This window comes from Ambystoma mexicanum, chromosome 13 (genome assembly GCF_040938575.1).
Source record: "Ambystoma mexicanum isolate Mex_15411 chromosome 13, UKY_AmexF1_1, whole genome shotgun sequence".
Taxonomy (NCBI): Eukaryota; Metazoa; Chordata; class Amphibia; order Caudata; family Ambystomatidae; genus Ambystoma; species Ambystoma mexicanum.
Window position 1 is genome coordinate 698,086,138 of NC_090938.1, and position 13,961 is coordinate 698,100,098.

The following is a 13,961-nucleotide window of genomic DNA, read 5'->3' on the forward strand; positions in this document are numbered from 1 at the left end:
ACCTGCATTCCTATGTTCTAAACCCAAACTGACCATAGAGACTGCATGCTGCCGACACCTGCATTCCTATGTTCTAAACCCAAACTGACCATAGAGACTGCATGCTACCGACACCTGCATTCCTATGTTCTAAACCCAAACTGACCATAGAGACTGCATGCTGCCGACACCTGCATTCCATGGAGTAAACACGTTCTACAGTCGCCTAGAATCAGTAACTTGGCTGCCCTCATGGAATCCACTAGGTGCAGCACCCTGACCAGCTCCACAACCTTTCAAGTGCAATGTGGAGGCTGTTGCAGGAGATCGTCTAGGTGCAATAGCTGCGATCTATGCGATACAATGGCTACCCTCACAAATCTTCAGAGAGCAACACCCGGGTCACCTTCATGAATTCTTCCAGGTGCATCACGTAGGCCAAGCGAGCAAACTCTAAGCGCAACACGTTTGATACCCTCATGGATTTCATAGAGCAGTACCTGGCTTACAAATCATCTAAGCGCTAGACATTGGCCACCTTTCTAGACCATCTGGTTCAATGCGTTGGCCACCCCCAAAATCCATCTGAGTGCAACACATTGTCCGAACCCCAAATCCATATGAGTGCAATACATTGCCTATCCCCAAATACATCTAAGTGCAATACATTGCTTATCCCCAATAGTCCTCCTAGGTGCAATACATTGCCTATCCCCAAAACCATCTTGCAGCATGTTGCTCACCTCCAATATTCCATCTAAGTGCAATAAATTGCCCATCCCCAAAATCCATCTAAGTACTATACATTGCCCACCCCCCAATAATCCTTTTAAGTGCAATACATTGCCTACCCCAATAATCACTCAGATGAGCTACACGGCCTGCGCTCAAAGATCCTCCCTGTGCGAGACACTGAACCACCTCTGTGACTCTTCCCAGTGCAATACCCTGGCCTCTTACGCACGTTCTACAAAATGGCTAACCTCGCTATACTTCCAAGTGTCATGCACAGCCTACCCTCAAGAGCCTACCGAGCACAACTCGTAGGCTAAACGGTGAGTGCGCAGCGTAGGTCAACATCATGTCGGGAGCAAGTAGTGGTAGCGTAAGAGTGTCTGGGTGTTACCAGAGCACAGTAAACGGCTGTGCTCACCGCCCATACTAGCATGTTTAGAAAATAAAACCTAAAATATCCTAAAATTGGCCAGTTCTGGTCACAAAAGGAAAAGGCAAAAAGTTTACGCGTCATCTTTTTCGAGCAGTTTTGAAGCTCCCCATACATAATAACTGGCCTGAAATTCAACAAGCCTGCTGTGTCCTTCTAGGCTTGTCAGGCTTTGGCAAATAACGTGATATCTATTGGAGCAAAATCTTTTCACGTGCATAGTGCTCGATGGCAAACATGTGTGGACACAGGTCTTAGTCATGGGTCATTATTCCCTCATGTTGAATGTCTCCTGCATTCTGATTGGCTGAAGCGTGAACTTTCTGTGTGTGCCTTAGTTGCAATTGGTTGCCTCTGCTGTCAGTTAAATGGGAAGATCGAAGGCGCCCAGGCTGGGCAGATCAATGTTTGTGTTGCTCTACTTTGTGTGCCTATTTCGTGTTCATTATTTTAACGATTGTTGCCCCTCGTATTGGGGCAGGCTTTATTGCGCTGCTTTAGTTTATTGCAACATTTGGAGAAGCGCCTGACGCATAGCGACCAAAACCTATTGGATTTGCCAATGCTTGTGATCCGGAAGCCGCCCCCTCTCTCTGCGTTAAGCAACTTCCTCCATGGAAAGCATTTGGAGGGAAGAGGTTGGAGACGTCCCTCAAGTTTCCGCCGCCGTGTGCTGGACCTCTCGGCTTGGTGGGTGAGGGTTCCAGTTCTGGCCGCAGGGAAGGAAGGTGCTAGCGCCGCCCCGCTGGTGACTTTATGAAGTGCCATCATGCGTTGGACTTGGGTGATGTTCTTTCTGTGACTCGAAAAAACATCTCCCACCGCGGGTTGCAATGTATAAGAAACAAACCTAATGGTCTAAAAATACAATCATACGTTTTAATATACCGGTTTATGTGGCTGAGGTACACTTCTCCACATGTTTTGGACTACAGCTCCCATGATCCCTTCCCATTGACTACTCTGCCTAGTGCAGATGGCAGTGATAGTCCGAAACATCTGGAGAGCCAAAGGTTGTAGTTACCCTGGTGTAGAGGATGTTTCAGCCCTGATGGGGCGTGATTTTAATGTTGCTTTACTTTTTCATGTATTTTTTAATTTGTCTGGCATTTTCCTTTTGTATTTTGGGCGGAGTAGGGGGTCTACAACCCTGAAACCCCCTTGCCTTTGCCCAACTTACTTTATCTGAAGCTACTGCTCTCTGCTGCACGCTTTTGCTACCCCCATTCTTTCCTCCCTCTATTGTATTCTTCTGGTGCCAGTTCTGCCAACGCCTGCCCCTTTTCCTGCTAAGCTTTTGGGCAAGAAAAAATTCAATTTTTAGTTTTTCCTCCTAACCTACACCCCTTTTTCTCACTAAAAAGAAAAACCTATTTCTTCAGCTTTTTCAATGGCATTATTTTAATTAATACGCGATATATGTATACTTGTATGATAATAATAATATATGTATATCACACTTGGTTGAGTGATAACCCTCCTTTTCTTCTCTTCCCAGGGGCTCCCACTCTGGATCCTTGGGTGCTGCCCTCCGTTTCCCTGAGGATGCACAGGGTGGCGCCGGCGGCTGGCGGACGCTGAGGCGCCCGCCATGGGGGGCGCCCTGTGAGAATTCACTCTGCTCGCGGCGCATGCAGAGCACGCAGCTGGGGGCGGAGCCCGCCTTGGTCTCTTCTGATTGGTTCTGGATGGAATTACGTTGAATGGACCAGAACCCCAGCGATCTGGACTGCTTGTCAGATCCAGATGAAAAAAGGTCAGTGGTGCTGCCCCATCCCTACCCTCATTCCTGTGTCCCCTGCTGGACAGTGTGTGAAATAGCCACTGTGTCGTACCCCGTAACATCACGGTTAGCCATTCACTGACTCAGGTACCCACTGATCTTGCAAATGAGGTTTTTTCTCATCTTACTTTTGAGTTAAGATTTTTTTTTAATAGTTGTACGCCAATGATATATGATGTTGTACCTATAATTCCTTACATAATACAGTTCTAATAGACAAACATTTTATTTCAATAGTAATCGACCATTCGCATTAATGTAACTTCCAAAATAATTCTGCAAGTGTGCGCGCAGTGTTTGACCGTCATACGCTGTGCCCGCAATATGGGGTCACATCGTTCTGCGTTTCCTGTTGCCCATCACATGGGAAGAGCAGTCCTTGGCATCAGAAATTATATTTTGAAGTTGGAGTTTGCGCATTGATGTCCTTTCCAGTGTCTCCGAAGATTGAACTGTTGGTCATTTTCTATATTTTTTCTAGTATGAATTGGGTTGCTCCTTTTAATGGTTGTATTTTATTTATTTATGTATTTCTAATGCGCCAAAAGCCCGCAAGCATTTTTTTGCATGATTCATCACTGGGAGGTGTGGCGCTTCTCCGCTTTCAATTTTTTACACTGACGCCGCAGAAATGATCTTTATTAAATGTACGCCACACATTAAGCATAGAAATAGGAGAGACACATTGGGTACCTCCAATTCAGCTATTACCTTCTAGATTGGGAAGGGCTGAGATGTTTAAGGACAGAGAAGCGAGAAGTACACTTAAGAAATGCGAGAAAATGTTGCTGTGCAACATCCAAAATGAGTTTGATGAATTTATCATTGCTTGTAAGAATAAAGTAATAAAGCCGTAAAGGCCTTTTTAAACAGCACCTTATTAACCGGAACACTCTATTAACCGGCACCCCCAATCTCAATAACAGTAGCCGTTCTGGTTAAGGAAATGGCGGGTAACAAGGCTTTGGAAGGACAGCAAGCTTTGATATGCAGCCTTTTGGATCACCAGTGGCGAGTGATAATTGACTCTTGGCGAGTAAGAAATTGTGTGCTGTGTGCATGAGGAGTATTAAGGGGGAGAGTTCCTTTTTATGCGTGGGTAGTAGATTGACATTTGAAATTGTACCCCTTACAGTAACAAAAATGTTTTGAACACATCAATCTTTTTAATTGCATTAGGTAAAGTGAACTGGTATTTATAGCTTGAAGAACCATACTAGGCTTTCATAGTTAATGTCACAAGTATTTTGGATAACTTCTCATATTCTGGACCGTTGGTTGTGCTAAATATTTCAGTAATGTTCATTTAGTCAAGTAGGTTGTTGTTCGATGTAAAAGCAGTCATTGCAACCAAACACAAAATGTTAAAGCTAGAGAGGCTCCTTCAGATGCACAGGGGCTTAACAATGCAAGCTCTCTGAGACTTCTGGGTGCGAGGCGGGCGTGGGGGAGATATTCAGAGGTAATATCGGAAGGTGCTGCTTGCAATAAGCGTGAAATGTACTCTGTGCTGTGCTGTTGTGCATCTTACCGCTACAAAATTAATCGCCACTCAGAAAAAAGGGACAAGCAAATCGTGTTTGAATCTTCCTATGAAATTCTGGCATATGAACATTTGAAGTGCTGAGACACGCATGAGTTGGGCGACAATCTTCTCCTATCTTAAAAGTTTGTTATACTGTGTCCATTGTCACCTAAGTGGTCTTATCAGGCTGAGGTTTTACATCCTCGATATCCTCATATTTTTTGTTGCCAGTCTCAACTGTTCTGAAACTTGACCTTCTATTTGCAGTAATTTCTGCTTAACATTGCTAATTGATGGAACTGGTGAGAAGAGTATAAAACGGGTTAGGAAGACACCTAGAGTGTTGAATCTCCAAACAGAATGGTAAACTGGTTTAGGCAGATATATGTCGTTACTATAGGAAAATCCAGTATGGGTACTTTAAAGAACATCAGCGAAACATGACAAAAACACTTTCAATATCTGATTTGTTCTTTCGGCTTCGCTATCGCACTGGGCCTGCAAATCAGAGAAGAAAGTATTTCTTTTCTTAATGATTTTATGTAAGTTAATTGAGCAATGTGATATTTGAACAACGTGTATATCTTAAAAGGTTTCTGCATTTAAAATCATGCTATTAATAAATATTAAGAACAAGCTGTTTCCTCATGCGTCAACACAGTTAAACAATTAAATCATGATACAAATGGTATGGTGTTTCAACTCTCAGATCATATGGGAAAGACACTCTAGGGTTCTAAGGATATTTTTATCTGCAGTAGATTACCCGGAGCACGTCAAAAGTGAGATGTAGCTGAAGTGCTTCAACCACTTAAAAAACTTCTAGGAATTCCAAGTAAATAACACATTCCTTTTAAACTTGTGTATCTGCTAAACAAGATGGAATAGTTGATGAACCATGGAAGTGTGTTCCCTTTTAACACGCTCAGCTACCTCCAAAATAGCTGCTTTTTTTGGAGACCTATGTAGATAGAAATTGAACAAAATGTAATTGCATAGTATAAGGCGACTCATTGGGTTTTGGTACCAGTTGCAAGCCAGCTTGGTTTTCCATAGATTATTTTTCTTGAATGTGCAGTCTGCATACTTAAACGTAGATTTAAATGTTGTGGCACATTGAAGGACACCATAACTAGTGGTTTAGCAAATCCATCAGCCTATGCCTTCAATACAGTGCCATACAATACTGGCAATACCAGATAATTTATATCAAGCTTAAGGCCAGACTCCTCAGCTTCTACGTGCGGGCACAGAGTATCTAACACGTTGCATGGCATGATCTTGTTCCCAAGGCAACTCTGTTGCCCGGGAGCTAGCCTCCATTAGATTTGCTTGTCCTGCCATTAAAATAAAGCATGAACCTGGCGTATTTTGGGTTCGTTTTCCACCAATTGCATTGGGTGTTCTTTAACTGAGGCTTACCAAACAAACTCTGATCAGTTCCTTGATTTCCTCAAACTGAACAGCTCCTGGATTTTGTTGAACCCAAACTCTTGGTGTAATGGAGCATCACCTTTACTAATCTTACTCCAGTTGGAAAGTGGTAATTAGGTTAACTCTAGGTAGGAACAACAACCAATGTGCTGGTCTTGGAATTACACCATTAACAGTTTTCAAACATACTAAAATCAGATAATCTGCATCATTTATGTATTTTGAAGGGTTAGGACTCGCTGAACAGCTCACCATACAAGAGCGGTGTAACATCCATTTCCTGTACATGGTGGATGGAGTTGGGAAGGTCACTATTTAAAGATGTTAATAAAATATTTGTGTTCATAGAAAGCGCTTCATGATGTATCCCTCCAGCTTCGAAGCACTGTGATAACAGTTGTTATTACTGCCCCATTGTAAGTGTACTTGATTCATCAACCTCAGATAGGTGAAAGGCTAAGTGGGTCTTTACTTGTGAGCCATTTGCCCACACATCCGAGTCGGGATGGCTGCATATTGGAAGTAGCAACACAAGAGGTGATGGCTGGGAGGTTTAGAATTCATCTTAACCTCTGGCATTTCTCTGGGCAACCCTCCAGACCATCGCTCTTCGCCTGCCAAGCCATTCCAAAAGGGGAAAGAATATTTGCAAATTAGCCTTGGTCTAAACCTCCCAGCCATCACCTCTTTTGTGATGCGTGTGTGTGAACATTGGGCTTTGCTTAGAAAAATTTCCCAAAAGAGGAAGTCAAATACTTGTATCCCCAAATTCAGATTTGGGTGCGCTATATTTCCAAAATGCCCTAAAGGTGTCTTGAATGGAATCTTCCACTTACCCTCTGCTCACAACCTCAAAAAGTGTGTTTGTTTATTTGTTTATTTATTTATTGCCTTTGTAAAGCGGCCAAACCCTGAGGCACCAGAGTGCTGCTGCGAGACCCGTTACATTATCCAATCTTAGCGAACTCAAGAACACACTGAGATATTGACTGCATCCAGCAAATCATTGATTAACACTGATGGATATTGATTCGTTATCTAACATTATTACGGCTAAGATGATCCATTAAAGTGCTCAAAGTTTGAGAATTTTCTTTATGGAGAATTGTTGAATGATCACGTTCTTTGACCTTTGAGCAGTATACTGGCTCAAAATATAATTTTCTTACATGGCTAACGCACCCGTTAGCACGCAAGGAATACGCTTCTCAGGCAAGACATCGCTTTCACAAGCGTAGGGTGGATTACGGTGTAAATGCTCCACTCCTGTTGGACTAATTACAGAAAGCGATTCCTTCTGCTCTTTGGCAGCTGGGACTCGGATCTGCCACCTGCGCGCCTGCTTCAGCAGGTTGTGTATGTATTTATAATCCTACACCATTTCGTTTCCTGAAAATATTTTGGCAAATTCATGTACATATTATAATCATTCCAATTCATGAATTGGTAATGCACAGCTAGGCCTCGACATCCAAAAGAATGTCAAATGGGGATCCAGGAATTGAGGCAAATGAGCTACGCTCGCTCTTAAGAAATCTTCATTTGTCATCACACACTGTGACGAGTAACAACTCCAGGCAAATTCTCCGCGCCGGCTTCCGATCCGACCCCTTCCACTTTCTCCTTCGGTTCAAGCAATGTATTTTTTGATTCAAGTAGAAGCGGTTAGTCACTCTGTGAATTTGCTGCCCATGTTGTTACTAGGAGGGCCAGTCTCTTGGATAAACCATTCTTTTTGACAAAAGAAATCACAGGCAGGGCTTGGTTGTTGGCCCTTCTGTGAGCGGATGCTCACCAGTTCCTCCCACGGCCCGGATGCTCCCCAGTTCCTCCTGCCAGCGTATGCTCCCCAGTTCCTCCTGCGGGCCGCATGCTAACCAGTTCCTCCTGCGGGCCGGATGCTCACCAGTTCCTCCTGCAGGCGGATGCTCCCAAGTTCCTCCTGTGGACCGGATGCTCCCCAGTTCCTCCTGCGGACCGGATACTCCCCAATTCCTCCTGCGGACCGGATGCTCCCCAGTTCCTCCTGCAGGGCAGATGCTCCCCAGTTCCTCCTGCGGGCGGATGCTCCCCAGTTCCTCCTGCGGGCCGGATGCTCCTCACTTCTGCAGCACATACACAGGGCTTCCTGCCTGCATTTCTTTTCTTTGGATGCAGGGGACATTTCATGCTTCCTAACTTTGAGTTTCTAATCTTCTAAAGTCACGTTTGATGCCTGGTATCTTGAAAAGACCATTGGACTAGTCTATGTCTGTCTTCGTATCTTATCAAGTCAACTCAAGTCGTCTCGTTTCATTGGTACAGAAGAGGTACCCCTGCTGCAATAAATTCTGCATCCCATCTGTAATTGAATGCGGCGAACTGCGACTCCGCAACCCAAACGGCATAAGCTACTGTGATGCCGAAGAACGCGGTTTTAGAAAAGGTTTTGTCCTAACCAATGGATGGGGGTGCAGGAAATGGGGGGAAAAACGAAACAGAAAGATCTTTGCCGTGATATTCTGTGGGCTCACAGCGTAGTCTCCCGTAAACCCCAGAGGCCTAACCTGGTGATGATCCACTGCGCCAAAAAGAGGATAGAGCGATTTCCCCATCTAATCTGGATTAATTCCGTTTGCGTAGCTTGACGATCCCGCAGCTCGCATTCCCTCCGCGCGAGACTCTCGCTAGGGCAAGAAGCAGTGACCCCATACTGGGGTTAGGGGGTATCCAAAATAACATAACAGGATGATTTCTGTAACAGTGTGCCTGGGTGGGTTAAGGCATGCTCCAGTTCCATAGTCTACACAGGGGCATCCGCAAGCAGGGCAGTGCCTATCAAGGCACTCGCATTCCCAGGGGAGTTCATACCGCCCCAGCAGACTGTTTTGTCTTCTATGCTCCCCTAGGTCTTCGTTGTGGTGTTTGCCTTGGCCATGCGCCTCTTCCAACATGGTGCGGTGACCGTTAAGCTGTTGCCGGGCAAGTCGCGTGTCAGGCCCTTTTCACCTAGGATAGAGGGGTGCAACCTTTGACTCTGTGGATGTTTTGGACTACGACCCCCATGATACCTCACCATTGTAGTATGCTGGCAAGAGTTGTAGTCCGAAACATCTGGAGAGGCTATGGTTGCAGACCCCTGCCGTGGGAGATGCCACGCTGCTTTTCCTGCGCACGGCCTGCAACTTCCCCTTGTGCCTGTTGGGTCTTTCTTGGCTTCCACAGACCGCATTCTCACCTATGTCAGGGCACTTGCGGTAGGGTTAGCTCCTCCCCCCACCTTCCATGGTTCTCTCACCGTTAGCAAGATGTCTTCATTTGGGCAGGCACCCTCACGACTCCACCGTGATCTGGGCTAGAGCTCCCAGCTGGTTGCTCCCCCGTCTAGGATGTCTCAAAGGCAGATGACATTGTGACCTGAGGAGACATTAAGATGCAAGAAAGGTTTGTCATTAAAATGCGATTTGCTTTTATGCACAATAAGCCGAAAACTCTACCACGAAGCCACCATTGCTCACCCTCTGCCACGCTGTACCCGACTGCCAACTCGCCACTTTCATTCCTTTGGCAGAGCGGCACATAAGTAACAGGTGCTGCCAACCTGCCCTTCTCAAGGTGGACTCCTGAATCCACAGGTTTCCTGCTCCTTCCTTCCCTACCATCCCACTTACACCCCCACCCACTTTTTTCCAGAGACCCATGCAGCGAGGCCGACATCAGTGGCAGAAAGTCGCTAAATAAGGTGAACGTTAGAACCCTTTTGGTAGCACACATGCATTGGATGGGATGCAGAATAACTCTGACACCAAATAATCGAACCAACTCTGGAAGATGGCAAAGTACTTTTCTGTTTTAATATCAATTGTCTAAAACAGGGAGTTACAACTGACATCAACAAACGTCGCACAGGCGTTCTCGAAGCATTTCATAAAAAATTACTTTTATAGCAAAAATGTGTCGTACTACCTGGCAAACTAAGAACAATGTAAGGGGGGTTATGATACGCTCAAAGGGAACATCTAAGTATACTTTCTATAAGGGCTGGGTTGTGATTGGACATCTACTGTCAGGTGGACCACTTATGCCCACCTCTAGTACAAGTCATTCTTCATCATTATTAAGTACAAAGTATATGATTGGCTTTCAAACTATGCGGCTCTTCATGATATGGCCTTCTACCATTGGTTGGCACGCTTGTGCCATTCTGGAACATTCGGTTTATTAACAGCACGTAAGATCATGCCCCAGGTGCCAGGAGGTGGACTTCACTTTACCTCCCCACCCAATTAGCCCAACATCTCTCATCGCCCATGCCTTCTGTCATGAAGATTATCTTTGAAATTGGCAATGTATTCCCGTCTCTGGGAATAGAAGCAAGTGTGAGCACGCGCTATCATAATACTCGAACCGCATGCCCAACTCGATGTCCCTCCTTGGCTCACGTGACAGGAGACCACAAGTCGGCCCATTTTTCAGCATTTAATTGTCTTGAATGAATAAAACTTGGCACCCGTGGTGTTCTTTCTTTGCACCTTATCAAGGGATGATTTAGCATCTCGCGTTCACTGCCTTCAGGAATAGATAACCAGTCTTGGCAGCTTCAGCCTTGACACCAGGCCAGACAGCCCATCTCGCTTCTTCCACAATCCTAGCTAATTCTTTGCTGCGACACAGCTTTCGGTCCTTCGTCTCCATGAGTTTGAACTTACCTATGTCGAGCTTCTATACAATGGCCGCTTCGCCTGCAGTCTATTCTCTACATGTAGCCAGCTTCAACGATCACTTAATATGCTTGCGTTACTGCATCTGTACAGTTATTGTACTGGTTGCATTTTCTGCAGTGCTCCTTACACATGCACTCTTCTTTTCGCATATGAATGCTCGCTCAATTCTTTTATTTCGTCATCATGTTCTAGAAGGTCCATAAATTTTCTTCAGCTTATCTTCTTAGTGCGGCACACTCATCTCTTGTGATGTCACCCGCTCCTGTTTCTCTCATTTCCATATCCCCTCGGAGAGCTCCTCCATTAGATTGTCTTCTCTTCGGCAATACATTTGATACGGCTTTCTCAATGGGTACCTTTTCTCGAATACTCGCTGCGGAATGGTCTCAACTGCTGGTGTCAAGCATGGCACAATTTCAGGCTCCCAGCATATAGGTAGTAGGGGGGTGGGACTTCCTGCAGAGGCATGTGGCTGCTCCTCTATAAAGGCCACTTGCCTTGATGCAGATCTGGAGATGCACAGGGCTGCTTTTCTGCGCTCCCATATACACTGTGGTTACACGGCAGAACCTTTGCATGAAACACTGGTGTCCGGTACCTCACAATTGTCAGTCTCTGGATGTTCCTGTTTCAATGCTTCCCTGGATCTCAGACGAACGTGGTGGTGTTTCCCCCGAGCCTCACCATCGGTCATGGTTGATGTAGTGGAAGGATGAGCGGTCTAAATGATGAATGGCTCCGATTGGTGGGAAAGCTGGTGGTAAAAGTGTCCGGAGTACACTGCCGGTGTAAAGCAAGTGCTGCAGAAATTAAGCGGCAAGTTGACGGCATGAACGAAGAACGGAAGTGTTATGGCAGGTCACCACCCGTCATTGGCCACTATATGATTGCCGACAATCGCAGCCATACTGGGATGGGAAGCGCTTGTAAAACCGGCCCAGATCCACCATCCCAAACTGGGAAAAGTAAATGGCGGCCATCTTGAAAGGTAAAGCTCCTCTTCCTTCTCAGCAATGTGCAACCTGAAACTGGGACCACCGCGGCGGCCTGCATCCAACTCTGAACCCATGATTCCACACCCGGACATCCTCCTACTGTACGCAGATGCCATGGACAGCGCGAGGGACCTCACAATCGCAGTGCCACTTGGCTCCCAATGCCCCACAAAACTGAACCTAATTCTGGTGCCCTGATTTGCCAAACTTGCCCTAAACCCATCCGTGCCTCACTGCTCCTGGCGCAGAGGCATGGCAACAGCCCCCACAGCTACAAGGAACTCCAGGCCCATCTGCAAATTCACTCTTAATCTGCGCCTGGGATTATGTTATCCTGAGGGCACTCAAGCCAGCAGTGTCCTTGACAGCGGCCCCCGAATCCTCCAGTGGGGTGTGCGGAAGCCTTATGTGTATAGATGACGCTTTTTCGGGGTGTTGAGGAGGGGGGGTTCTGAACGAGGACCTCAGATCCATCAATGAGAAGCAGGGGAGCCTTCAAGGAACCGACACTATTTGGAGGAGCCAAAAAGTCCTTGGATGCAATTGTCATTTTTGCTCCGTGTTTCGTAGTGTTGTTTGCAATTGTTTGAATCGAATTCTGACGTGAAGTGTGGCGGAGGCTTCAAGCAGTGTGAAGTGTGGCGGAGGCTTCAAGCAGTGTGAAGTGTGGCGGAGGCTTCAAGCAGTGTGAAGTGTGGCGGAGGCTTCAAGCAGTGTGAAGTGTGGCGGAGGCTTCAAGCAGTGTGAAGTGTGGCGGAGGCTCCAAGCAGTGTGAAGTGTGGCGGAGGCTTCAAGCAGTGTGAAGTGTGGCGGAGGCTTCAAGCAGTGTGAAGTGTGGCGGAGGCTCCAAGCAGTGTGAAGTGTGGCGGAGGCTTCAAGCAGTGTGAAGTGTGGCGGAGGCTTCAAGCAGTGTGAAGTGTGAGGGGGGGCTTCAAGCGGCGTGAAGTGTGGCGGAGGCTTCAAGCAGTGTGAAGTGTGGCGGAGGCTTCAAGCAGTGTGAAGTGTGGCGGAGGCTTCAAGCAGTGTGTAGTGTGGCGGAGGCTTCAAGCGGCGTAAAGTGTGGCAGAGTTTTCAAGCGGCGTGAAGTGTGAGGGGGGGCTTCAAGCGGCGTGAAGTGTGGCGGAGGCTCCAAGCAGTGTGAAGTGTGGCGGAGGCTTCAAGCAGTGTGAAGTGTGGCGGAGGCTTCAAGCAGTGTGAAGTGTGGCGGAGGCTTCAAGCAGTGTGTAGTGTGGCGGAGGCTTCAAGCGGCGTAAAGTGTGGCAGAGTTTTCAAGCGGCGTGAAGTGTGAGGGGGGGCTTCAAGCGGCGTGAAGTGTGGCGGAGGCTCCAAGCAGTGTGAAGTGTGGCGGAGGCTTCAAGCAGTGTGAAGTGTGGCGGAGGCTTCAAGCAGTGTGTAGTGTGGCGGAGGCTTCAAGCGGCGTAAAGTGTGGCAGAGTTTTCAAGCGGCGTGAAGTGTGAGGGGGGGGCTTCAAGCGGCGTGAAGTGTGGCGGAGGCTTCCATCCACCAATGCTGTGTTCGGGAGCCTTCGTTCATCCGTCAAAGATGGGTGGTGAAGCTTTGTAGATTGGCCAGGCCCAGTGATGTATGTGCCTACTCTCCTGGAGCCCACGATTCTTGTCAATGACACTGTGTCATCCTGTCAGAGATGCAGATCTCAGGCACGTGGGGCTCACAGATGCTGTGTGGCCCTTGTTCTGCCGTCTCTAGCCCATGATGCCCTCTTCTGATGTGTGTGGGCCAGGCATGGCCTGTTTTTGTGACATATATGTAGGCCGCGATTGGGGCCTGTGTGATTGTGCGGCCCATAGTTTATATTTGTGGTATGTGTGGCCTGTCACTTTTTTTCCGTTGGTGTGCGTGGGCTGTGGCCTCGTTCCATGGCATGACCAGCGCATGATCTGTTTGCGGGATCTGATTCTGCGCCTGAAGGATGGCTGAGGGGCAACGTGCTCGCCTGGGAAGCAAGACGACAGGAGCAACACAGGTGCGGTCCCGGGTCCGTGCTTAGAAACCTCTGGGTATTAAGCGCGTTATAAACAACCAATTACAATTGCATGGGGAAGCCATGAACGGCGCCTGTAATGTGTGTGCATGTCGGTACACAGATCCAATAACACGTGAAAAATGTCGCAGAGCACAAGAACTGAACAAAGAGCAGCAAATACACATGACACATGCAGCGTTCACGTGGCACTGGTTTCTTGAAATAATGCCCTTAATGAAAGGCTCCCTTTGAAAGACCGTTCAGCACCACGTGCGCAACATAACTCACAGGTGCGCAAATAGGTAAGGGCCTCTGTTTCCTCACACACAGAAAAGGGGAGCACTTTAAAAGACCTTGAAAAAAAGAGAGGAAACCGAACCAAGACCCAGCTGT

At 47.0% G+C, this 13,961-nt stretch overlaps 1 protein-coding gene across 2 annotated transcripts in view; it reads left to right on the forward strand.

Moving 5' to 3' along the window:
• The window catches only part of THRA (thyroid hormone receptor alpha), a 946,869-nt gene that overhangs the window by 551,307 nt on the left and 381,601 nt on the right, over window positions 1-13,961 (forward strand). For both annotated transcript variants that reach the window (XM_069634782.1, XM_069634783.1), the window contains exon 3: window positions 2,643-2,900. In XM_069634782.1, the coding sequence (XP_069490883.1) occupies window positions 2,848-2,900 (53 nt within the window). In that variant the 5' untranslated portion in view covers window positions 2,643-2,847. The remainder of the gene's footprint in view (window positions 1-2,642; window positions 2,901-13,961) is intronic.